Here is a 27,476-nt window from a genome sequence, read left to right as displayed (position 1 = left end):
AGTCAAATACAGAGAATGGTCCTGTACGAGCGAGTCAAATACAGAGAGCGTTGACTGTATAAAATAAAAAATTAAAAAATCCAAGTAACCGATATGGTTGTATATGATTTTCGGAAATTAAAAAAAATTTTGTTGTAAATTTAAAAATTAAAAGAAACAATTTTGGAACGTACTTGGTGTGCGTCATTGTGTACTTCAATTTTTTTTAAAAGTCCTAGTAGATAGATTTTAGGAATTTCATAAAAAGTGAAATATTTCGTAACCACGCACACTAAATACGTTCCAAAATTGTTTCTTTTAATTCTTAAATTTACAACAAAATTTTTTTTTAATTTCCGAAAATCATATACAACCATATCGGTTACTTGGATTTTTTAATTTTTTATTTTATATCTTTTTGTAAAAAAATAAAAATTTTTTTTCTTAATAGTCTTATGAACGTGGACTTGGCGTGATTTTTTTACAGTGAAACTGTTTTTGTTCGGATTATTTTTTAACAAGTAATAAATAAAATACTTGAAATATTAATTTTAATTTAAAATGTACTATAATTTTTTCTATAGAACCAAACATGGATAACAATAAAAATATAGAAAATTTTAATAAGTTATTTTTTTTTCAATAAACAATAAAAATTATTGAAACAAAATAAAAATTCGACTGTACACTTCAAAATTAAAAAAACTATTTAGAATCCAATTTACTCAAACATTGGACATTTTTAATGTAAGAAATTAGAATTATTTATGTAATTTAAAAATTTATGTAAGACAAGAGGTCAGATTATTAAATACAGATTTAATTAAAAATAAATTTTGTTGTGAATTATTTATTTAAAATTTTTTTCCTTCTTTACCTGAAAGTTTTTGTTATTATTATTTGGATGCTAACTAATGAGACAGACCGTTTTATTCTTCGTGTAAAAATTTATCCTCTTTGGTACGGCCTACTCTTCTCCACTTTAAATTGAAAAATCCCACTTTACCTAAGTAGAATCAGACCCAGGTACTTCTAACCATTTATGAATATTCTAGTCTTAACGATATTTCAGTACAGTAAGGTTGTAAACCAATTCGCTTAAAGCAAAGTGAATTTTTCGAAATCTATTCAAGTGAAAAGTATTTTAAATAATAAATATTCCAAAAATTAATCATAATATTTAGTTCCTTGATTATAAATTATAAAAAATGAGTAATCAAAGAAAAGTTCAAAGTTCGTTCGTTCAAACCCACGGCAGAAAAATAAATGTTATTACATTGAACTTATCAGAAAATTCAGTGTTTTCCAGAATTTTCAAGATAAATATTATCATAATAAATTCATTCAATCATCCGCTTATTTTTGCGGTTCGTCTGGGTGACATTGAAAAAGTGAAGGTGTTAGTACAAGAAGGTGTTGATATGAATGAATTGAGTCAAAGAAAGTGGACAGCTTTGCACGTGGCTGCTAGGTACGGTCACCATAAGATCGTTGAGCTTCTTCTACAAAATGGTGCTGCTGTAAGTTCTCAATTAGCTGAGGAAGAACTTAGATTTACTCCGCTTCACCTAGCTGTCTTAAACAATCATTTAAAGTGTGCGGAGCTTCTTCTTGAAAACGGTGCAACGGTTTTTTCCAGTACAGAAGATTTTTTTCATCCAATTCACATCGCGGTGTTTAAAAATAACGATAAAATGGCGGCTCTGCTTCTCAATCATGGCGCTGATATTAACCTCAGATTCAATAATAATTTTTTCCAAATTTTTTATCACGAGATGAACAATCACTTATGGCTCAATCACAATCTTCCATTACTACATTGTTCTATCCTTCGAAATTTCGAAATTATGACAAAATTTTTATTGGATCGGGGAGCTGATATTAATTTGAAAACAAACTTCGAAAAAACAACACTTATGCAAGCTGTGGAAGTTCATAATAGTGATTTGGTTGCTTTTTTAGTAGACAAAGGTGCTAATGTTAATGATAGAGATATTTTTGGACAACCTGTATTACATTTTATAGTAATTAACGCAAATTTCAAAGTGTCGATGTACAGTATAAAAGAAGTAGACTTAGTACCTAATAAATTAAAAATACTCTCTTGTTTACTGAATGCAGGAGCTGATATTAACGCTCAGTATTCTCCTGGTTGCACCCGCGATACAGTTTTTCACTTCGCGGTTTATTGTGGATATGCTGATTTAGTTGAGTTCATCTTGTTTAGAAGTAACTTTCGTTACAGTCTAATCGATTTATCTACTGCCAAGCTTGCGATGATAAACCAGTTGGCTGTAACGTTAGATATTCGGTTTAACTTGTATTATTATTCCCAATTGAAATTGAATATGAAATCAATCCCTTATCTGATAATGAAACACACGATGAGCCGACAATTAATGGGATTGCCAATTGATGAAGAACTCTTGTTGGAAAATCCGATCAGTGTTGATGTATCCATCGCAGAACATCGAAAATTTATCAAAGACGCCAAAGATAGTTTAGTAACACAAGTAGAGCTGATGAAACGAACCAAATTTGGTGATAGTGACGTCACTTTATGGAATGCGTTAACGTGCAAATTTAATGGGTTGGTTAGGTTGGTGGCAAAAGAAAATTTCAAGTTCTTTGAAGAAAAAAGTTATCATTACGAAAGTATTCATTTCTTTTTTGACAGATTAGAGACACGGATGTACGAGGCATTCAGAAGAAGCCTTTTGTTAGAAAAATCTGTCGAGGTTACATTTATTTTGAGCAATTGGTGTTTACCCTACGATTGCTGTGAATACATTCTTACTTTCTTGAATGTCAAAGAGTTAGAAGTAATGTTAGAGCTGTACAATAATATTACTAAAAGTAATTGTCGGCTCCCGACCAAACCGCCTATTATTATTACTAATATTAATTAATTATTAAGTATTTTTAATTAATAAATGTGATCTCTTGTAATTGATAAATATTTTTTGTATACATAATTTGTTGTAAATTTAATATAATGAAAACATTATAATAAAATATTGCAGTTTTCTAATGATTTTTCTGTGAACTTAATTTTATACAATAGATAATTTAGTAATAGGTTATTTGCCTACTACGTTTAATAACATTTTTAATTACCTTTTGATTTATGGATTTCAATACTTTAAGTAAGAAGCAAATGTATAGACCCTGACTAATTACAGAAATTTTCCTAAGCCCACATAAAAGCCGAACGAAACTCTTAATGAGATTACTCATTTACTTTCTTTGCCTACACTGATAGAAGGATTTCTTAGCATTTAAGAAGATTTCTTTGTATTTAAGAAATCATTTCTTAAACATCATTTCTTAGCATTTAAAAAATATTTCTTAGTATTTAAGAAATATTTCTTTGTATTTAAGAAATATTTCTTAGTAGTTATATTTCTTAATATTTAAGAAATATTTTTTTGTATTTAAGAAATATTTTTTAAATACTACACTGATAGAAGGATTTATTTGTATTAAAAAAATATTTGTTAATAGTTAACAAATCATTTATTAGAGACCATTTTTTAGTATCAAACAAATATTTCTTAATATTTAAAATGATTTATTTGTATTTAATAAATCTGATATTCATTCATTAAATATTAATAAATCTTTTTAAATACTAAACAATATTTGTTAAGGACTAAAAAGTGGTCTCTAATAAATGATTTGTTAAATATTAACAAAAATATTTTTAACTATAAAGAAATCCTTCTATCAGTGTGTAAAAAAAAACCGGTCTGAGTCCATTCGGTGTACGGTGTTAAAAATTCCGGTGTTAAAAACACCGGTCGCGGTGTAAATATTTTTTTTCGGTGTTAAATCGGTGTTATAAATTTTCCGGTGTTGATAATATTTTAAGTAACACAATTTTTATAATTAAACTTTTTATGTTTAATAATTAAAGATAAATAATCAAAAAAAAGTTAATATTTAATTTAGAAAGTTTAAAATAATAAAATATAAAGTAGATAAAAGTTTTTGATTAAAATAAATACATTGTAAAAAATTTCGATGTAAAATGGACCCAGAGCACTTTACATTGCCGTGTAGTGTGAAATAATGGTGTGAAATTCTCTCGGTGTAAATTTTCGATCCGTGTTACTTTAACACCATTATTAAAGAACAATTTTAGGACATCATATAGATAATCGGAAACTCTAAAATAGTGGATTTTAGTAATTATTTCATAACTTTTAAGTATTTTTTTAAGATTTTCGGAATACTTCTAAGATAATTTTAGAATCAATGCAATTTATTTGAAGCAATTTAGTTAAAATTTTGTCCTTAAATCTTATGTGGAACCTTTTTTGAATAATCTTAAAACATTTTTTTAACTATTTGAGAACAAATTTTGAATATTTTTGAGACATTTTTCGGATATTTTTGAGACAATTTTGGAACATTTTTTGGACAGTTTTAGAGTGTTTTTACAACAAATTTGAAACATTTTTAGAACAATTTTACTACAATTTTGAACGTTTTTTAAATGATTTTCATATAGATAATTTATTTTGGCACAGCTGTAGATTTTTCATGTTTAAAACATCCATTATATTATGAGAAACATCATGGTTACGATAAAAATAATTATTATATTGTTCCTAAACATTTAATATTGTAAATACTATTTAACTTGTTGTATAACATTCATTAAATCGATTTCTGCGTAATTTTATAAATTGAAAATTCTTAAATAAATGTTACTTGTCTCATTTTGATAAATATTGAATATTAATTGTGTTTTATGGATCATGTAATATTCATACTTCGATACGGTGTAAAATTATTCTACTGTTACACCTGTTTAACACCGGATTTTTAACACCGGATTTTTAACACCGGATTTTTAACACCGCAAAAGAGCACCGCTACACCGGTGTTAATACACAGGTGTCACATAGCGGTGTTAAAATGAGTCCATTTTAACACCGCTTTTTTTACAGTGTATACTTGAATGGAAATATTATCTTAATACAATGAAATGCATAAATTTCAATTTAATTATTTTTTGAACATAATACCTGAGTATGAAACTCTTCTAAGAATCAATTCTTTAGTCAAAATAATAATTAAACTTACACAGGTAAGAAATATTTTACTTTTTGTAATAAAAATAATAAATTATCAACATCATTACGTTTAATTAAACAAAATTAATTTCTTTAATATTGATGAAATTAAGTTTCATCCGGAAATTTTCAGGATTTATTAGCTAATAAATTATTATTTAGAGAATTCATAAAAAAAAATCTACTTTTTTTTTTTTAATATTAAAATTTATTTCTTTTATTAAGGAAAAATTTTATATTAACTTTTAAAATCTCTAAATACGCATTTTGTTATTTTTAAATGAGTAACAATTATTTTTTTTTTTTATATTCTATAAAAAAAAAAAATAAAAATTCACTCCGTTAAGTTTTTTTTTCAAATAATATATTTAAAAAAAAAATTATAAAATATCTGCTAAATTAATTTTTATATTTTAAAAAATTCAAATTTGAATTTATGCGCGCGCATTTAAAAAAAAACCTGCCGTACCGCCATCTGCAGTTCTAACTCCAGCTAACAGTTAGAAAAACAACAATGGCTGATTTTGCGCCAACACAGCGAGGTGCATTGTTGTGTGTTCATTTTCGTTTGTTACAATGTAGCGTTGAATTAAATTAAATTAAATAATTTATATAATTATTCTTTTTCAACATCTTAAATTAATCACTTACTGTGATAAATAAATAAAAATGTCAAAAGTAAAAGTTACTGCGGAATGGAAAAAAAGAGTGAGATCGGAATACATGAGACTCCGCCAAATGAAAAGATACAAGCGTGCTGATGAAGTGAAAATAGCATGGAATCAAAATCGCAAAGTTATGACAGGTATTTTTTATTTTTTATGAAATTTTATAATTAATTCATTTTTAAGCTGTCAAAAAAATATTACATTAAAATTAGTAGCAGTTACTTGATTTATTTTTTGCTATTATTTACTAAACAAATTTTTTCTGAAATATTATAAAATTAAAAATTGCATTTTTAATTTTATAAAATTTCTACATGTCAATTTTTTTTTGCAATAATTTATTAATTAAAAAAATTATCAAATATCTACTTTATTTATTTTAATTAAAAAAATGATAATTAATTTTTGTAACAAATAAATTTTTATGTCATAAAAAAAAATAAAATTATTAATGCCACCTTTAATGTCATTAGAAAAAAAATTAGGAAAACGGTTGACCCTGAAGGCCATCCCTGCAACTTCCCGCTAATTCCATACGTAGGCGCTTAAAATTGCACCAATGATGTTTTTGAGCTCTTCGAGCTCAAAAATACAATTTATGGGTTATTTTGAGCTCTCCGAGCTCAAAGAGATTGCTTTCCTATGCTTTAAAGCTCTTCGAGCTCAAAAGTCTGATAGAGATTTGATAAGACACTATTTTTTGAATTTTTAAACCACAATAACTTTTGAATGAATAAACCGATTTTCACGCGGTTGGCAGCATTCGACGCAGTTTTTCAAGCCTCACGAAGAATCTTAAATTTTGAATTGATCGCGCTAGGAATTTTGGAATTATTCCGAAAAAACACTTTTTTCGGTTTTCTTTCGTTCACGATATCTCTCGAATGAATCAACCGATTTTGACCGGACTGGTGGCGACCAACGTGGTTTTTTGAGGTTAAGAGCTGATTAGTTTTTGGAATTGAACCTTTAAGCCGTTTAAAAATTATTCCAAAAAAACCACATTTGAAAAAAAAATTTTTTTCAGTTTTTTTAAGATTTCTCAAAATCTATTGATCTGAATCATTCCAAATAGTTTTCAAAATCTAAGTTTGGTTAAGCCCTTTTGAATGGCACCAACCGCGATGAAATCGGTCAAGCCGTTCAAAAGTTATAAGCGGTTCACATACTTTCACACACACACACATACAGACACCGTGAAAACCTCGCGGGGATAGTCAGGGAAGCTTCCTGTGACCTTCAAACGTCGAGATCTGATGAAAACTCGATTTTTGCAAAACGGGGTGAAAACAATAACTTCCGATTTTTGAAAATCTTCGATTTTCTTAGCGGGAAGTTAAAAATAATTTTACAATTAAGTTTATAAAACTTAAAAATTTACAGATCTGCTGGTGACAGAGCAAAAGCGCTGGGCAGATGGCAAAGCAACGTGGGTGACCATGCAAGATGTCCCAGCTCACGTGTCCTGCATGAAAAAAGCCGAAGTGACGAGCTCTGAATCCGAAAACCAGACTTGTCCGGTTAAAATCATCAACGCAGTTACTCCCATTCCTACTATGTACACTTGGGCTCCAATCCAGCAGAATTTCATGGTGGAAGACGAAACCGTGCTGCATAATATTCCGTACATGGGCGACGAGATTCTTGACCAGGATGGGACGTTCATCGAAGAACTTATTAAAAATTATGACGGCAAGGTAATTATTGTTTATAATTAAATTAGCTGACAATTTTTTGATTTTTTCTTAATAATAAAATAGGTCTAGAAAATTATTTTTAAAAAATTACTTATAATTTTTTAGATCCTCTAAAGATAAAATTTTTTTGCTATAATTTATTTGTTAAAAAAAATTCTAAAAATTATCAGACATCTCTTAATTTCAGTATCATGTTATCTAACTATATTATTTACTGATTTTTAATTATGTCACTAAAGTTGACAGACACTAAAAAAATTTTATAGTAATTAAATTATGATGTAAAAAATTTAATGTGTCATATTAATAACTGCATCTAAAATTTTTTTGAAATAATTTTTTTATTAAAAAAAAATTTCTCAGATTTTATCTGTTGCCTCCCAACTTTAGTTTCATAATTATTGATGATTCCAAACTCAAAAAATTGTGACATTTTTCAATGGGACAAATAATGAAAAGAAAATCTCTTTTTCATAATATCATTTTTTTCTTAGAACAAGTTTTAATAAAAAAATTTTTTTTAGGTTCACGGTGACAGAGAGTCAGGTTTTATGGACGACTCAATATTCATTGATCTCGTAAAAGCATTGATTACCTACGAAAAAGAGGACAAAGAACGCGAGCCAACACGCAAAGTTCGTGATAAAGAGGATAAAGATAAGAAAGAAGACGCTCGTGGGGATAAAACGGACACCAAGGATATAAAACCTGTAGGACGTTCTCCAACCATGCAAATTTTCAACGTAATTATTTATTTTTTATATAGTCATATGATAAAATCGGTTTTTTAAAATGAAATTTTGTGTCATTACAAAGGTCTTGACTTGAGATACATAACTAAGAAATGACCTTGTGTCTTGTAAATTATTGACATTTTTAAGGATATAAGCTTACCCCGACATTACACTCATCGAGACCTTTCATTTGAGTACCCACATCAACTTTTTCATATATTTATATATATTATATATATATATATATATATATATATATATATATATATATATATATATATATATATATATATGTATATATGAAAAATATATCAAAATGCATGTTGGTACTTAAATGAATGCTCTTGATGAGTGTAACGTCGGGATGAGCTTATAACTTTAAAAACGTCAAAAAAGTACAGTGTGATTCAACATAATTAAAAAATGACCTTGTATCTTGTGAATTATTGACAATTTTAAAGATATAAGCTCATCCCGATGTTACACTCATCAAGACCTTTCATTTGAGTACCCACATCAATTTTTTCATATATTTATATATATTATATATATGTATATATGAAAAATATATCAAAATGCATGTGGATACTCAAATAAATGCTCTTGATGAGTGTAACGTCGGGATGAGCTTATAAATTTAAAAACGTCAAGAAAGTACAGTGTAATTCAACATAATTAAAAAATGACCTTGTATCTTGTGAATTATTGACATTTTTAAAGATATAAGCTCATCCTGATGTTACACTCATCGAGACCTTTCATTTGAGTACCCACATCAATTTTTCATATATTTATATATATTATATATGAAAAATATATCAAAAATGCATGTGGGTACTCAAATGAAAGCTTTTGATAAACGTAACATCAGGATGAGCTTATATCTTAAAAAATGTCAATAATTAAGAAAGTACAGTGCAATTTAACAAAAGTCATTATTTAATAAAACAAAATTTTATTTATTTATAGTTCACAAGTCACGGCAGTTACATAGTGACTGTAGGTTGCTAGTATTTTAATAACTAAGCAATAAAATTAAATTTTTCAGGCCATCTCAAGCATGTTTCCTGACAAAGGAAGTCCAGTTGAGTTGAAGGAAAAATACATCGAATTAACCGAACGCTCAGATCCAAATGTACTTCCTCCAGAGTGTACTCCAAACATTGACGGTATCAATGCTAAGAGTGTACCAAGAGAACAAGTCATGCATTCATTCCACACGCTGTTTTGTCGCAGATGTTTTAAATATGATTGTTTCTTACATCGTAAGTATTTTATTTTTTTTATCTAATTTTTTTTTTTTTAATAGTTGGTGATAATATTAATTTCAATTTAATTTAAAAATGAAGTAGAATTGATTTTTATTAATGAAAATTCTAATTTTAAATAACTTAAGCATCCAGGGAAGCATCACCGCAAGGTAATCGAAATATTAAGTGGGTTTTTAGTTTAGCGCAGTGACATCCAGAGATCATCTCACTTTTATCTAACATCATTTTGTGACATTGGTTTAAATTTATAAAATTGCAATTCTAATGATTATTTTTTGTAAAATTAGGCTTACAAGTTTGTCATCCGGGACCGAATCTGCAGAAGAGAAAGGGACCAGATTTGAAACCGTTCTCCGAGCCGTGTGGAAGCGAGTGTTATATGCATCTAGAGGGAGTGAAGGAAAAATTAGCGGCTCAGGCTGCTGATAATAAGGATGACGAAGGTGATGATAAACGCGGACCACGGAAGGTGAGGAAACAGGCGAGTGTTGATTCTGGCAATGAGGCTAGCAGTGAGGACAGCAATGACAGTAATAAGTACAGTCAGAATGGAAATTGTCAAGGTAATTTATATCAATTTATATTATTGAGATGATTGGGAAAATTTAGAGGCGGGCATATTTTTATTATAAAATTTTTTTATTACTATAGTTAAATTTAGTAACATGAATAAAATCGTACCTTAATTTTTATCTTTTCATATTTTGATATTCCTTCGAAAATATCGTTTGATATTTTTTTTAGTTATTCAAAAATAATAAAAATTTTTAATGGGCATATTTATATTTTAAAAAAAAATTTTTATAGTTACATTTAGTATTATCAAAAAGGTCTTGACGGAAATTGGTACCTTTTCAAGATTTTATATTTTTTTTTGGTGATAGTCAATTTTTTGGAAAAGTTTTAAATAGTTTGTTGTTCCATAAAATTAATTTTGAAATGGCAAAATAATTTTCAAAATTTATTTTAGAAATATTTGAACTATAAGTTATGATTAGAAATATCAAAAAATTATTAAGCCAAAATTTTTTTATCTATAATGTCATTTTTAACAGTCACATAGTGATTTCTGGTTATCATTATTGAACAAAATTCAATAATGATGATAATAATAACTATCAATCTTGCAGTCACTATGTGACTTCCGTGGCTGGTGAACTATAAAAAATTAAAATTTTCCTTTATAAAATAATGATTTTTGTTAATTTGCACTGTACTTACTTAAATATTGATATTTTTTAAGATATAAGCTCATCCCGGTGTTACACTCATCAAGAGCTTTCATTTAAGTACCCACATGTATTTTTGATATATTTTTCATATATACATATATATAAATATATAAATATATGAAAAATTGATGTGGGTACTCAAATTAAAGGTCTCGATGAGTGTAACATCGGGATGAGCTTATATCCTTAAAAATATCATTAGTTGGCAAGATACAATGTAATTTCTTAATTATTGACATTTTTTAAGATATAAACTCATTGTGATGTTACACTCATCGAGACCTTTCATTTAAGTACCCACATGGCATTTTTTATATATTTTATATATATGGTATTTGTGAAATATATATAATATATATAAAATATATGAAAAATTAATGTGGGTACTCGAATGAAAGGTCTTGATGTTTGTAACATCGGGATGAGCTTATATTTTTAAAAACGTCAATATTTCACAAGATAAAAGGACATTTCTCATGTATCTAGAGATAGAGCATTTTCGAATGCAGCCTAAATAATTATCATAATCAATTAACCATTAATAATATTTATATAAAACATTTAAATGATTAGATCTTGGGAATTTGGACAATAAAATTTTTTTTAGTTAATACAAATAATTAACATGTACAACAAAATAAGTTAAGATAACAATAGTTACTCTTATGGTTAACATCCTTGTCTCATTTTTACACAGTCAATAGATGTAATAGAGTAAAACAGCATATTCATAATGTCAAAAATTTTTTTTTTTTTTTTTTTTTATATAAAACTTTAAAAAGACACAAATTTACGTCAAGACAAAACTTTTGCAGTGACACATTTTTAACTAAAAAAAACTGATTTTATCATATAACTATCCTGAAAACAATAGTATATTACACCCCTAGGGAAGTAAAGTAAGAAATTTCTCAGATCACATGTGATTTTTGACCGAGGCGAAGCCAAGGTCAACAAACATGTGATCTGAGGCTTTCTTATTTACTTCCCGAGGAGTGTATACTATTTTTTTCCCCGACGAAGGCGGAAGCGGCAACTTTGTGTAGCTCAGTGGGGCTAAAGTTGACGCTTTACGCCCGGAGGAGAAAAAATTTCTCTTATTCTCTTAGATAGATAAATTTTTTATTTATTTTTCAAATTAATGTTTTGTCTCATATAACAAAAATATAGAAAAAAATTCAGATATTTTTTAAAGAAAATTTAATTTTATATAAAAAAAAGTTTCTTATATTTTTTTATCTTCATAAAACGTTAATAATAATCTTAGCTTAAATTTTAATATTATTATTATTATTATTATTATTATTATTATTATTATTATTATTATTATTCTAATATTGAAACTGTTCTAATAATAAAATAATAAATTTTCACAGTTAAAATTTCGCCAACAGATTTCAAGCAAAATGTAAACCACGAATCTGAAAAAACAGAAAAAACCGAAGAAGAAGATCAAGCACAACCAGACCACCAGTCGCCATTTATGCTCCTGGGTCTGGACAAGCGTACAAAGCAAGAGAGTCAATTTACATGGACTGGATCGGAGCAAAGTGTCTTCCGAGCTCTCTACAAAGCATTCCCCGGTAACCCATGTGCTCTCGCTCAAATAATGTTAACCAAAACTTGCAAAGAGGTTTACGAATTCGCGCAAAAAGAGGCTCACGACATTCCAGCAGTGGAGAGTCTTAAAGATTACACTCCACCGCGCAAGAAGAAGAAGAAGCACCGTCTCTGGTCAATGCACTGCAGGAAAATCCAGCTGAAGAAAGATTCGGGTGCGAACCACGTTCACAACTTTGCACCTTGCGACCATCCCGGTAGACCTTGTGACAACTCGTGTCCTTGCATCCAAGCCCAGAATTTCTGCGAGAAATTCTGCCAGTGCTCCACAGAGTGCCAGAACAGATTCCCCGGCTGTCGCTGCAAAGCGCAGTGTAATACCAAGCAGTGTCCTTGCTATCTTGCTGTGCGAGAGTGTGATCCTGATTTGTGTCAGACTTGCGGAGCTGATCAGTTCCAAGTCACTCAGATATCCTGCAAAAATGTCAGCGTCCAGCGTGGACTCCACAAGCATCTTTTGATGGCGCCGTCGGATGTCGCAGGCTGGGGAATTTTCCTCAAGGAGTCGGCTGTTAAGAATGAATTTATCTCGGAGTATTGCGGAGAAATTATCAGTCAGGATGAAGCTGATAGAAGGGGAAAGGTCTACGATAAATATATGTGCAGTTTTCTCTTCAATCTTAATAATGGTAAGTATTTTTTTTTAATTTCCTGATTTTTTTTTTGCGCTAAGGGGAAAAAAAAAAGTTTTTTTCAAAGAAATTTTTTAAATAATTCATATGAAAATTTGTATACATTTAATAGTTACATTTAACTTCAATACTAAGTTATTTTTTTATAAATAATTATTTTTTGAAGTTCTTATAGAAAATCTTTCAAAGGTTCGCTAAAAAAAGGTGTCTATCAAAAAATCCAAAAAAACAATAACGTCCCGATTTTTGAAAATCTTCGATTTTCTTAGCAGGAAGTTAAAAATTCTCTGATATAATCTCATCTCGATGTTACACTTATCAAGAGCTTTCATTTGAGTACCCACATGGCTTTTTTTATATATTTTATATATATAGTATTTGTGAAATATATATAATATATAAAATATATGAAAAATTGATGTGGGTACTCAAATGAAAGGCCTTGATGAGTGTAATGTCAAGGTAAGCTTATATCTTCAAAAATATCATTAGTTGACAAAATACAATGTCATTTCTTAATTATTGTCATTTTTTAAGATATAAACTCATTTTGATGTTACACTCACCGAGACCTTTCATTTGAGTACCCACATGAATTTTGATATATTTTTCATATATACATATACATAATATATATAAATATATGAAAAATTGATGTGGGTACTCAAATTAAAGGTCTCGGTGAGTGAAATGTCAGGGTGAGCTTATATCTTTAAAAATGTCAATATTTCACAAGATACAAGGTCATTTCTTAATTATTGACATTTTTTAAGATATAAACTCATTTTGATATTACACTCATTGATACCTTTCATTTAAGTACCCACATGCATTTTTGATATATTTTTCATATATGCATATATATAATATATATAAATATATGAAAAATCGATGTGGGTACTTAAATGAAAGGTCTTGATGAGCGTAATATCAAGATGAGCTTATATCTTTAAAAATATCATTAGTTGACAAGATACAATGTCATTTCTCAATTATTGAAATTTTTTAAGATATAAACTCATTTCGATATTACACTCATTAAGACCTTTCATTTAAGTACTCACATGGCAATTTTTATATATTTCACATATATGGTATTTGTTAAATATATATAATATATAAAACAAATGCGAATTTTTAAAAACATTTTTTTTTTATAATAATTGATTGGTTATAAAAATTCCAAGAATTTTCAGATGCCTACTAGTTTTAGCATCATGTAAAAATTAGAGACTATTTTTGATAAATCTTATTCGCTTATTTTGAAAATACAATTTTGAAAAAAAAAAGTTTAAATTTTACAAATAAAATTACAACTTTAAAAAATACTTTTCCGATTGACATTAAATTTTCTATGAACATACTTAAATATATCTACACTGCAAAAATAAAATTAAAAAAAAATTAATTTTCAAAAAATTCCAAGTGCGTACAACCCTTTAATTTATAAGTTGAAAAATTAATCATAAAAACCAATTATTTTTTCAGATTTTGTGGTGGATGCAACGCGCAAGGGCAACAAAATCAGGTTCGCTAATCACTCGATCAACCCCAACTGCTACGCGAAGGTAATGATGGTCAACGGTGACCACAGGATTGGAATTTTCGCCAAGCGGGCTATTCAACCCGGCGAAGAATTATTCTTCGACTACAGGTACAACTAAAAAATAAATTTCCTCTAAATCAATCAATCAATCAATTATTCCTACAATAAATCTAATTTATTTATTTTTTTTTTTTTCTTTCCAGATACGGACCAACCGAACAGCTTAAATTCGTCGGAATTGAACGAGAAATGGAATTCCTGTAATTTATATTACATAGTTGTAAATACATCGTTTAGTTGACCAGTTAATAGTTAATTGCTTAATTTATCTGTCTAATTAATCTAGACATTTTTAAAGTCTCTATATTTTTAGAGAAAAGAGTCTATTGATTTTCTGATAAAAATTTACATTTACAATGTAAATAATTTATCGGCCTTTAAAGTTCGCTAGTAATGAAATTTTTATACCTTTATTTACTGCTCCGGCACTATTGATCATTCCCAAGTGCTCGATGCCTTTAGATGTGTTCATGTTCATCATTTTTATGACTTACATTTTATAAAAAATGTATCGTCGTTTTATAATCAATTTTTTTTATCAATTTTTACGATAAAAATTTAAACATTTGATTTTTTTTTTTTAATATTAAAATAATTAATTACGCTTTTTCTATAATTTAGAAAAATAAAATTAAGGCCAGTTAAATAAAATTCTATTCAATTCTAAAAATATAAAATATATATATATATATATATATATATATATATATATATATATATATATATATATATATATATCGCGTGATTAATGCAAAAAGGGCGTATAATTTTTTTTTTTATCACCAATCGACTAGTTGACATATTCTTCGTCGAAAAATCAAGCATTGATTTCCTAAAGCTAAAAGAGCGTATGTCTCTAATTATGCGTCCTTTTAGCTTTAGGAATTTGAAAATTTTATGACCTAAAGCTAAAAGGGCTTACAAATTTTTTTTCTAAATAATTCATTAAAATGCTCATTTTTAGCCTAATAATAAAAAAAAAAACGGTAGATTAACGCTAAAGAGGCGTATTCTAACTCAACATAGACTCTTTTAAAATTACAATTAAAAATATTTTAAAAAAATTGCAAAATATGCATGATTGTATTAATTTATTTTTTATTTGAAAATTATTTCAATCCCATTAGTTTTCGATTAATTTAATTATCCTTTGCTTGTATAAAAATAGTTAAAAATTATTATTTTTTCAATATTGTTTAAGTACTTAAAAACAGCCGATCCCCTCTTTTTCTCGCGTCGCACTCACTGCAAGAAACGGTACTATCCTCGGTGCATTCATGATTATAAAGCTATTGAAGTTTTATGTGTTTCTTTTAAACAAATGACAATTTTGAAAAAAAACACCCTGCTATACGAAATAGATAATTAAAAAATCTATTACGTGACAGCGTTTTTTTCAAAATTCTTCTTTGTCTAGAAGAGAAATATAAAGCTGCAATCGTACGTGAAAAGAACAAGATGACACTGGATATCATCCCGGATTATACTGAGTAAAAAAAAATTTCAGATAGTAGTTAGTATAATCCAGATTACAATGAGTATAATCCAGATATCACGCAGTATAATCTGAATTTTTTTAAGCTACTATCTGAAATTTGTTTTCACCACAGATATAAAAACTATGGTGAAAAAAAAATGATTATATCGCGGAGTATAATCTGGGATGATACCCAGTGTCATCTTATTTTTTCCGTGTAGGGACCGGCTGTTAAGAAATTTTTTTTTTATTCATTAAACTTTTTTATATTATGTCTTGTGAAGCTATTTATCAAAATTTTTTATAAAAACTTAAATTTTTTTTATGTGCCCTTTTAGCTTTAGGATACTCGAATTTTTTTTTTTTACAGATCTTTGTGTTTCAAGTGATTTCAAGAAGAATGACAAAAAAAAATTTTTTTATGCACCCTTTTAGCATGAATCCCTACTAACCTGTAGCTATGCGCCCTTTTTGCATTAGTCACGCGATATATAATATATATATATATATATATATAATGGGAAATAATTTTTCCCGGATTTAAAAACTGGCCTTTTTATTTTTCTTTTTTTTTTTTTTGTTGACATAAAATTACAAGTATAAATTTTTTGGTTCTGACGTAATTCATATTTTTCGTTAATACTCATTAGTATTAGCAAACATACATACATACATATACATATATGTATACATAATTGTAATTGTACCTAAATGAATTTTCCTACACCATAAATTTGTACTTATAGGTTTGTAATTTGTCAATCAGTACGACTAAAGTCTTTCAGTAGTTAACTTAATAATTTTAGAATATTTAGCTTATAACTAAACTGCCTATTGATGTAATAATAATAAATAATAAATAATTGTAAAATTAATTTACATTTTATGTTTGGATATATTGTTATTATATAAGTGTGACTGTCAACTATTTTTATTTTTAATTGATAAAAATATATAAAAATAAAAATGGCAGCTACATGGAGAAGACATGTGAGATATGAGTATAGAAAAATAATTAAATCGCGAGAGTCGAGTATTAAGAATGTTAATAATTTGTGGAAAGATAATAAGAGTAAAATTGAAGGTAAGTTTTTAATTATTGCAATTATTATTTTTGTTTAAATTGTCAAATTTTTAATTTACTCTACTAGCAACCTTGCAGTCACTACGTGACTGCCGTGACTTGTGAACAATAAATAAATGAAATTTTGGTTTATTAAATAATGAATTTTGTTAAATTGCACTGTAATTCTTTGAATATTGATGTTTTTAAAGATATAAGCTCATTTTGATGTTACACTCTTCAAGAGCTTTCATTTGAGTACCCACATACATTTTTGATATATTTTTCATATATACATATATGTAATATATATAAATATATGAAAAATTGATGCGGGTATTCAAATGAAAGGTCTCGATGAGTGTAATGTCGGAATGAGTTTATATTTTTAAAAATGTCGATAGTTCATAATACACAAGGTCATTTCTTAATTATTGACATTTTTTAAGATATAAACTCATTTTGATGTTACATTTATCAAGAGCTTTCATTTGAGTACCCACATGACATTTTTGATATATTTTACATATATGGTATTTGATAAATATATATAATATATAAAATATATGAAAAATTGATGTGGGTACTCAAATAAAAGGTCTTGATGAGTGTAACATCAGGATGAGCTTATATCTTTAAAAATGTCAATAGTTCACAAGATACGAGTTCATTTTTTAATTATTGATATTTTTAGAGATGTAAGCTCATCCCGATGTTACTCTCATCAAGAGCTTTCATTTGAGTACCCACATGCATTTTTGATATATACATCTACATATATATAAAATATATAAATATATGAAAAATTGATGTGGGTACTTAAATAAAAGGTCTTGATGAGTGTAACATCAGGATGAGCTTATATCATTAAAAATGTCAATAGTTCACAAGATACAATGTCATTTCTTAATTATTGATATTTTTTAAAATATAAACTCATTTTGATGTTACACTCATCGAGATCTTTCATTTAAGTACCCACATGGCATTTTTTATATATTTTACATATATGATATTTGTGAAATATATATGATATATAATATATAAAATATATGAAAAATTGATGTGGGTACTCAAATAAAAGGTCTTGATGAATGTAACATCAGGATGAGCTTATATCATTAAAAATGTCAATAGTTCACAATACACAATGTAATTTCTTAATTATTGACATGTTTTAAGATATAAACTCATTTTGATGTTACACTTATCAAGATCTTTTATTTAAGTACCCACATGGCATTTTTATATATTTTACATATATGATATTTGTGAAATATATATAATATATAAAATATATGAAAAATTGATGTGGGTACTCAAATAAAAGGTCTTGATGAGTGTAACATTAGGATGAGCTTATATCATTAAAAATGTCAATAGTTCACAAGATACAATGTCATTTCTTAATTATTGATATTTTTTAAAATATAAACTCATTTTGATGTTACACTTATCAAGAGCTTTCATTTAAGTACCCACATGCATTTTTGATATATTTTTCATATATACATATATATAATACCTTGCCTTTACATATAAATATATATATATATAATATAAATATATGAAAAATTGATATGGGTACTCAAATGAAAGGTCTCAATGAGTGTAACATCGGAATGAGCTTATATCATTAAAAATCTCAATAGTTGACAAAATACAAGGTCATTTCTTAATGACGTGTCTAGAGATAGAGTATTTTTTTTTAATCGTAAAATTTTTAATTTATCATTTTTTTTATTGTAAAATTTTTAATTTACTATCTTAATTTTTTTTTCTTAGAATTTAAAATCGAATTGAATGAATGTCAACGTAGAAATGAATGGCAAGTGGGTGGTAGTAAAAAAGCAAAGTGTGTTGACATAGCGAAAATAGAGTCTGTCAATGAAGATGTTGAAGCACAAAATTGCTCTATCGTTAAATTTTATCCAGTTGAAGCTATTCCTCCTTCGTATTTCTGGACGCCGATAAGAGAAAACGTCAGAGTAGACGATGAAGTTGTCTTGAATCATCTTCCTCACATGGGAGATGAAATTTTTAAGGATGATGACACTTTTCTTATTGATTTACTCAAACACTACCGAGGCAAGGTATTGGATTTCATCGTTACTTTATTTTTTTTTAATTCTTGACAACCCGCTTGCAAAGTGCCCTTTTTTTTTTTTTTTTTTTTTTTTTCAAGGGAAGCAATCTCAGAAAAATTATCAAAATAAATTTGTTTAATTTGTTTTTATATTAATTATAAATTAAAAAAAATTATTTAATAGGTCCACGGAAAATCGGGAGTGTTAGATGACGATTTATTTTTAGAACTAGTTAATTCTTTAATTAAATATGACAATTCTTCATTAGATACTCCGAAAATAAAATGTAACGCTATTGTTAAAGTAACGCGAATGCCATCTCCTGATATCTTCAATGTAAGTTTTTTTTTTAAGTAATTAAAAAAAAATAGTTTATAAATTTTATTATATAAAATTTATGACCAATTTTTTTTAATTTTTATTTTTTATTTTCACTTTTTTAATTTTTATTATTTTTTTTTTTTATTTTCACTTTTTTAATTTTTATTTTTTATTTTCACTTTTTAAATTTTTATTAATTTTTATATTTTAATTTTTTTTTTAAAACATTGAAATGTTAATTAACTAGGCAATATCCGCGGTATTTATTGATAAAGGAACACCAAAAGACTTCTTGAAGAAATATTTACATCTGACAAAAGCATTAAACCCATCAGTAGCATTAGCTCCGCCGAATATTGATGGTGTCGACTGCAAAAGTTTATCAAGAAAAGAAGCGCTGAGTTCTTATCAGAAATATTTGTGTCGAAGATGTTTCAAATATAATTGTCTTCTTCATCGTATGTTAAATTGTTATTTTTATTTGCATATTTATTGATTTATTTCTTTCTTTTCTTCTTAAATAAAGTTTATTTTTTACCAGGTACTAAAGACAGCTTGGACCGAAATAAATTAATAGGACCGAGACTTGAAATATTTAAAGAACCTTGCGGTGAAAATTGTTATCTTCATAAAGTATTTTTATTTTTTTTTTTTTTTTTGATATAGTGTTTGAGTTTTTTAATATTTTTAATATGAAAAATTACTATTTTCAGGATGGATTAATTTCTTCAGAAAAAAAAAATTGTGGTGATGATATTAAAAGTAATAATAAAGAAGATTTAGATGATCAAAATACAGCCGATAAAAGTAATTATTGCTATTATCATTATTAGTAAACTTGCAATCACTATTTGACTTTGGAATTATAAAAAATTAAAATTTTGCTTTATTAAATAATGACTTTTGTTAAATTGCACTGTACTTTCTTAAATATTGACATTTTTTAAGATATAAGCTCATCCCGATGTTACTCTCATCAAGAGCTTTCATTTGAATACCCACATGACATTTTTTATATATTATACATATATAGTATTCGTGAAATATATATATAATATATAAAATATATGAAAAATTGATGTGGGTACTCAAATGAAAGGTCTCGATGAGTGTAACATCGAAATGAGCTTATATCTTTAAAAATGTCAATAGATTACAAGATACGAGGTCCTTTCTTAATTATTGACATTTTTGAAGATATAAACTCATTTCAATGTTACACTCATCGAGACCTTTCATTTAAGTACCCACATGACATTTTTTATATATTATACATATATAGTATTCGTGAAATATATGTAATATATAAAATATATGAAAAATTGATGTGGGTACTCAAATGAAAAGTCTCGATGAGTGTAACATCGAAATGAACTTATATCTTTAAAAATGTCAATAGATTACAAGATACGAGGTCATTTCTTAATTATTGACATTTTTGAAGATATAAACTCATTTTGATGTTACACTCATCGAGACCTTTTATTTAAGTACCCACATGGCTTTTTTTATATATTTTATATATATAGTATTTGTGAAATATATATAATATATAAAATATATGAAAAATTGATGTGGGTACTCAAATGAAAAGTCTCGATAAGTGTAACATCGAAATAAGCTTATATCTTTAAAAATGTCAATAGATTACAAGATACGAGGTCATTTCTTAATTATTGACATTTTTGAAGATATAAACTCATTTCGATGTTACACTCATCGAGACCTTTTATTTAAGTACCCACATGACATTTTTTATATATTATACATATATAGTATTCGTGAAATATATATAATATATAAAATATATGAAAAATTGATGTGGGTACTCAAATGAAAGGTTTCGATAAGTGTAATATCGGGGTGAGCTTATATCTTTAAAAATGTCAATATTTCACGAGATACAAGGTCATTTCTTAATTATTGATATTCTTAAAGATATAAGCTCATTTCGATGTTACACTCATCAAGAGCTTTCATTTAAGTACCCACATGCATTTTTATATATTTTTCATATATTCATAAATATAAATATATAAAATATATGATATATTGATGTGGGTACTCAAATGAAAGGTCTTGATGAGAGTAATATCAAAATGAGTTTATATCTTTAAAAATGTTAATATTTCTCAAGATACAAGGTTATTTCTTAATTAGGTATCTTGAGATTGAGAATTTTTGAATGTAGCCTAAATAATTATCATAATGAATTGACTATCGGTGAGAATGAAATGAAACCTTGAAAAGGTTCGAATTCAAATCAAGACTTTCGCAATGACACTAAATTTCATTTAAAAAACCGATTTTATCATTTGACTATCCTGGACACAAAATTTTTTTTTTTTTTTAATAATATAGATATTAAATTTTTGAAACAAGTTATTATTATTATTATTATTATTATTTTATTGTTATCATTAATTTTCAAAACATTTTAATAATTTTTATATTGAATTTTTTATAATAATAATAACTTCAAAAAAATTTATTAATATTATTATTCATTTATTTATTTAAAAAAAAAAAGAATAATTTTCATATTGAATTTTTTTCTTTGAAGGTTTCGAGTCTTTAAAATGCGAGGATTCAGAAACAGAAATAATAGCAGAGAAAGACGTTAAAATAAACAAACATACAAAGTTTACATTATCAAAGATTGATGAGAGAAGAGAAATATGGACCGGTTCGGAAGAAACTCTTTTCCGTGCCGTCTATCCAGCATTCCCAGGGAACCCATGTGCAGTAGCTCAAATAATTCTAACAAAAACATGTCAAGACGTGTACGAATTTGCATTACAAGAAGGCCATGATATTCCTCCCGAGACAACAGAGAAACTGAGTCCTCCGCGGGTCGTAAAAACGAATCAAAGCGTCTGGTCAATACGGCGCAGAAAGAAACAACTGATGAAAAATAAAGACAAGAGTTATTTATGCGGGTACGAGCCGTGTGATCATCCGGATAAGAAGTGTGACGAATTGTGTTCGTGCGTTAGCACCCAGAATTTCTGCGAAAAGTACTGCAAGTGCTCGAAAGAATGCCAGAATAGATATCCCGGGTGTAATTGCAAAGCACAATGTAATACGAAGCAGTGTTCTTGCTTTATCGCGATGCGTGAATGCGACCCGGATCTGTGTCGGACTTGCGGCGCTCACCAGTTTGATGTCTCCAAGATGACCTGTAGAAATGTTGGAGTCCAACGGGGACTGCAAAAGCATCTTCTGCTGGCACCGTCGGACGTCGCAGGCTGGGGAATTTTTCTCAAGGACTCCGCGGTCAAAAACGAGTTCATTGCAGAGTACTGCGGTGAAATTATCAGTCAGGATGAAGCTGATAGAAGAGGAAAAATTTATGATAAAAATAGGTCCAGTTATCTTTTTAATCTTAATAATGGTAAGTATTTTTTTAGATAATTTCTGGTTTTTATTCAAAAAAAAATTTTTGAAATAATTGATATGAAAATTTATACACATTTAAAGTTTAACTAGCAATTTAGCAGTCACTACGTGACTGCCGTGACTTGTTAGCTATAAATAAATAAAATTTTGCTTTATTAAATAATGACTTTTGTTAAATTGCACTGTATTTTCTTAACAATTGACGTTCTTAAAGATATAAGCTCATCCTGATGTTACGTTTATCAAGAGCTTTCATTTGAGTACCCACATGCATTTTTGATATATTTTTCATACATATATATATATATAAAATATATATAAATATATGAAAAATTGATGTGGGTACTCAAATGAAAGGTCTCGATGAGTGTAACATCGGGATGAGCTTATATCTTTAAAAATGTCAATAATTCACAAGATACTAGGTCATTTTTTAATTATGTTGAATTACACTGTACTTTCTTGACGTTTTTAAAGTTATAAGCTCATCCCGACGTTACACTCATCAAAAGCTTTCATTTGAGTACCCACATGCATTTTGATATATTTTTCATATACATGCATATAATATATACAAAATATATGAAAAATTGATGTGTGTACTCAAATTAAAGATCTCGATGAGTGTAACATCGGGATGAGCTTATATCTTTAAAAATGTCAATAATTCACAAGATACAAGGTCATTTTTTAATTATGTTGAATTATACTGTACTTTCTTGACGTTTTTAAAGTTATAAGCTCATCCCGACGTTACACTCATCAAAAGCTTTCATTTGAGTACCCACATGCATTTTGATATATTTTTCATATACATGCATATAATATATACAAAATATATGAAAAATTGATGTGTGTACTCAAATTAAAGATCTCGATGAGTGTAACATCAAGATGAGCTTATGTCTTAAAAAATATGATTAGTTGACGAGATACAAGGTAATTTCTTAATTATAGACATTTTTTAAGATATAAACTCATTTTGATGTTACACTCATCGAGACCTTTCATTTGAGTACCCACATGGCATTTTTTATATATTTTACATATTTGGTATTTATGAAATATATATAATACATAATAAATAATAGTTTAAAAAAACTAAAAACACGCTTTTTATAGAAAACCAAACTAAAAAATAGAAAATAAATTTTAATAAATTTAAATTAAGAATAGTGTTAAAAATTTCAATAAATATAAATTAATAATAGTGTAAATAAAAAAATGTATTTTATTTTAAAAAAAGCGTGGGGTGCATGGTGTCAATAGTTATAAATATTTTATTGACAGATATGAGTAGAGTGATTATCATTTTGATATCTTAAAAAGCACCCCACGCTTTTTTTAAAATAAAATACATTTTTTTATTTACACTATTATTAATTTATATTTATTGAAATTTTTAACACTATTCTTAATTTAAATTTATTAAAATTTATTTTCTATTTTTTAGTTTGGTTTTCTATAAAAAGCGTGTTTTTAGTTTTTTTAAACTATTATTTTTAGTTTGGTTTATTTATAAAAGCGTGATTTTTTAGTTTTTTTAAACTATTATTTGTTGATTATCAAAAATATTCAGGCGCGCAAATTACCCACGGAGAGTTACATACTGACAAACTGACATACAAGTGAAGCTAATATAAAGCGTGTAAAAAACCTACGGAGGAAAACACCTGGTTTCGAAATATAACTTCGGGATGGTCATCAGAGGATTCCGGGTTGATGTACGGGTTTATCTGTGCCATTCCCGATGAAAACCTACGGAGGAAAACACCTGGTTTCGAAATATAACTTCGGGATGGTCATCAGAGGATTCCGGGTTGATGTACGGGTTTATCTGTGCCATTCCCGATGAAAACCTACGGAGGAAAACACCTGGTTTCGAGATATAACTTCGGGATGGTCATCAGGGGATGACTAGGAAGGTCATCACCTGGGTTCTAGGTTGATAATAATCAAAATTTAAATAATATCATTATGGTAGTCTCTTTATGCGAAGGAGAGTTACATACTGACAAACTGACAAACTGACAAACTGACAAACTGACAAACTGACAAACTGACAAACTGACAAACTGACATACAAGTGAAGCTAATAAAAAGCGTGTAAAATATATCGACGTTCTAATTAGCAAATTGTCTAATTCCATTTTAGAGAATTTTCTATTTGTACGAAAAAAACAATTAGTTCAAAATTTATTATTACTTTAAAAAACCATTTAATATCATTAATATCTAATAGAGATATAATATTTAGGTTTAAATTATTCAAATAATTTATAATTGGATTATTGCTACATAAAAGTGTTAAAAAAAACACCCTCTAAAAAATAAGAAGTTAGACAAATTGCTAATTAGACCGTCGATATGAAAAATTGATGTAGGTACTCAAATGAAAGGTCTTGATGAGTGTAATATCAAGATGAGCTTATATCTTCAGAAATATCATTAGTTGACAAGATACAAGGTAATTTTTTAATTATTGACATTTTTTAAGATATAAACTCATTTCAATGTTACACTCATCAAGACCTTTTATTTGAGTACCCACATGCATTTTTGATATATATTATATATATAGATATATATAAAATATATGAAAATTGATGTGGGTACTCAAATGAAAGGTCTCGATGAGTGTAACATCAAGATGAGCTTATATCTTTAAAAATATCATTAGTTGACAAGATACAATGTATTTGTATAGTATTTGTGAAATATATATAATATATAAAATGTACGCGAATTTTTAAAAACATATTTTTTTTTATAATAATTGATTGGTTATAAAAATTCCAAAAATTTTCAGATGTCTACTAGTTTTAGCATCTTGTAAAAATTATAGGCAATTTTTGATAAATCTTATTCACTTATTTTAAAAATACAATTTAAAAAAAAAAAAGTTTAAATTTTACAAATAAAATTACAACTTTAAAAATACTTGTCCGATTGACAATAAATTTTCTATGAACGTACTTAAATATATCTACACTGCAAAAATAAAATAAAAAAAATTAATTTTCTAAAAATTCCAAGTGCGTACAACTCTTTAATTAATCAGTTGAAAAATGAATTATTAAAACTAATTTTTTTCAGATTTTGTGGTAGATGCAACGCGCAAGGGCAACAAAATTAGGTTCGCTAATCACTCGATCAACCCCAACTGCTGCGCGAAGGTAATAATGGTTAATGGTGACCACAAGATTAAAATTTTCGCGAAACGGGATATTCAACCCGGCGAAGAATTATTTTTAGACTACAGGTATATTTCTTCCCTAAATAAACTAATTCTCTCCCACCAAAATCAATAAATTTTATTTTTCTACAGATATGGAAAAACAGAACAGCTAAAATTCGTGGGAATCGAGCTCAAAGATTAAAAGCTCCGTCAACAAAATAACTTCAAGAGTTCCAGTCCTCCACTCTTATCATAAACCACCTACACTTACCCCCTACTTCCATTGACACTGCCCAATAATTCTCAATAAATTCCACCACCCACAGTTCCGTCAAAGAAGATCAATTAAGCCCATTGATTACTTCTTTCTCATTTCTAAATTGAAGACAAGGGTGTAAATAGATAAATTCTTTCTAATTAACCCAATAAACTACTTTTTTATTATTGAGAATTATTGTTTTTTTTTTTATTTCTATGTGGGATTGCTCTCCAGCCGAAAGTACGCAACCCCGTGGAAGGGGTTTTGCAAAACCGAGGCGAAGCCGAGATTTTGCCGGGCGTGAGGGGGGCGCCGCCCGACTTTTGCAAAGCCGAGGCTTTGCTGGTCGGGGCGGATATAAAAAAAAAAAAAAAAAATAAAAGTTAATTAATTGAAAAAAAAATGTTATTTTAAACTTTACTAATAAATGCTCTGATTAAGAGTGATATCATGCACAGAATTTGTCACAAATATTTAAACTCATTCTGATTACAGAATTTATTTTTTTAAGTTGATTAAAAATTAGTTTTTAATTAGAATTCGACGGCTAAGAAAGATTGAAATTAAATTATTACAAGTTTATAGAGTACATGGATTGTTTTATAAACATTGCTTTACTAACTATCAAAATATAAAAAAAAGCAAATAAAATTCACAAAACTATTATGTTTTATTTTTTAAACTTTTTATATAAATTATTTGTGCAGTATTATTATTAAATAGTTCATTAACAATGATCTAGTTAAAAATTATTTTTATTTTTTTGACATTTTTTAGTTAGTTTATGCGCTGACATTTTACATACAGACGATGTTGTGACTGTTATATATACAGTTGAAACTCGCTGTATAGGCCGGTCGCGCCACGAAAATGCGAAAGAAAACGAGGTTCTGTGCTGCCGAGCCAGAAAATATGCGTAGCGCGCATGCGTTAGAGCAGGCCATAAAAGTTGCTCTTCCTGGAGTAAATTGCTGCCAGGAAGAGCGTACTTTCGGCTAGGAGAGCAAGAAAAATATTTGTTAACCGTTAACAAATATTCATTAACATTTAATAAATCGTATTTAATAAATAATTTATTAACTGTTATTAAAGCTTATTTAATATAAACAAATCCTTCTATCAGTGAATAAATAAACAATATTTACAGGCGACGTCACTCGGAACATCAATGT

At 27.5% G+C, this 27,476-nt stretch overlaps 1 protein-coding gene across 6 annotated transcripts; it reads left to right on the top strand.

Moving 5' to 3' along the window:
- Nucleotides 1-5,582: 5,582 nt before the first annotated feature.
- Nucleotides 5,583-26,496, top strand: LOC123262913 (histone-lysine N-methyltransferase E(z)). Of its 6 annotated transcripts, none has more exons than XM_044725401.1 (9): nt 5,583-5,865; nt 7,112-7,425; nt 7,950-8,168; nt 9,208-9,424; nt 9,556-9,579; nt 9,718-9,993; nt 12,039-12,911; nt 14,403-14,568; nt 26,196-26,496. In XM_044725401.1, exons 1-9 carry the CDS (start codon nt 5,730-5,732, stop codon nt 26,245-26,247), a joined length of 2,277 nt encoding a protein of 758 aa, XP_044581336.1. In that variant the 5' UTR covers nt 5,583-5,729; the 3' UTR covers nt 26,248-26,496. The 6 variants fall into 6 exon arrangements, with proteins under 6 accessions (XP_044581336.1, XP_044581337.1, XP_044581335.1 ...); XM_044725402.1 differs by lacking the exon at nt 26,196-26,496 and adding an exon at nt 14,664-15,087 and having other exon boundaries at nt 12,057-12,911; XM_044725400.1 differs by lacking the exon at nt 26,196-26,496 and adding an exon at nt 14,664-15,087.
- Nucleotides 26,497-27,476: the final 980 nt, after the last annotated feature.

Source organism: Cotesia glomerata, linkage group LG4 (genome assembly GCF_020080835.1).
Source record: "Cotesia glomerata isolate CgM1 linkage group LG4, MPM_Cglom_v2.3, whole genome shotgun sequence".
Taxonomy (NCBI): Eukaryota; Metazoa; Arthropoda; class Insecta; order Hymenoptera; family Braconidae; genus Cotesia; species Cotesia glomerata.
The sequence above is the reverse complement of the archived record's forward strand: the minus strand, read 5'-3'. Positions and strand labels throughout refer to the sequence as shown.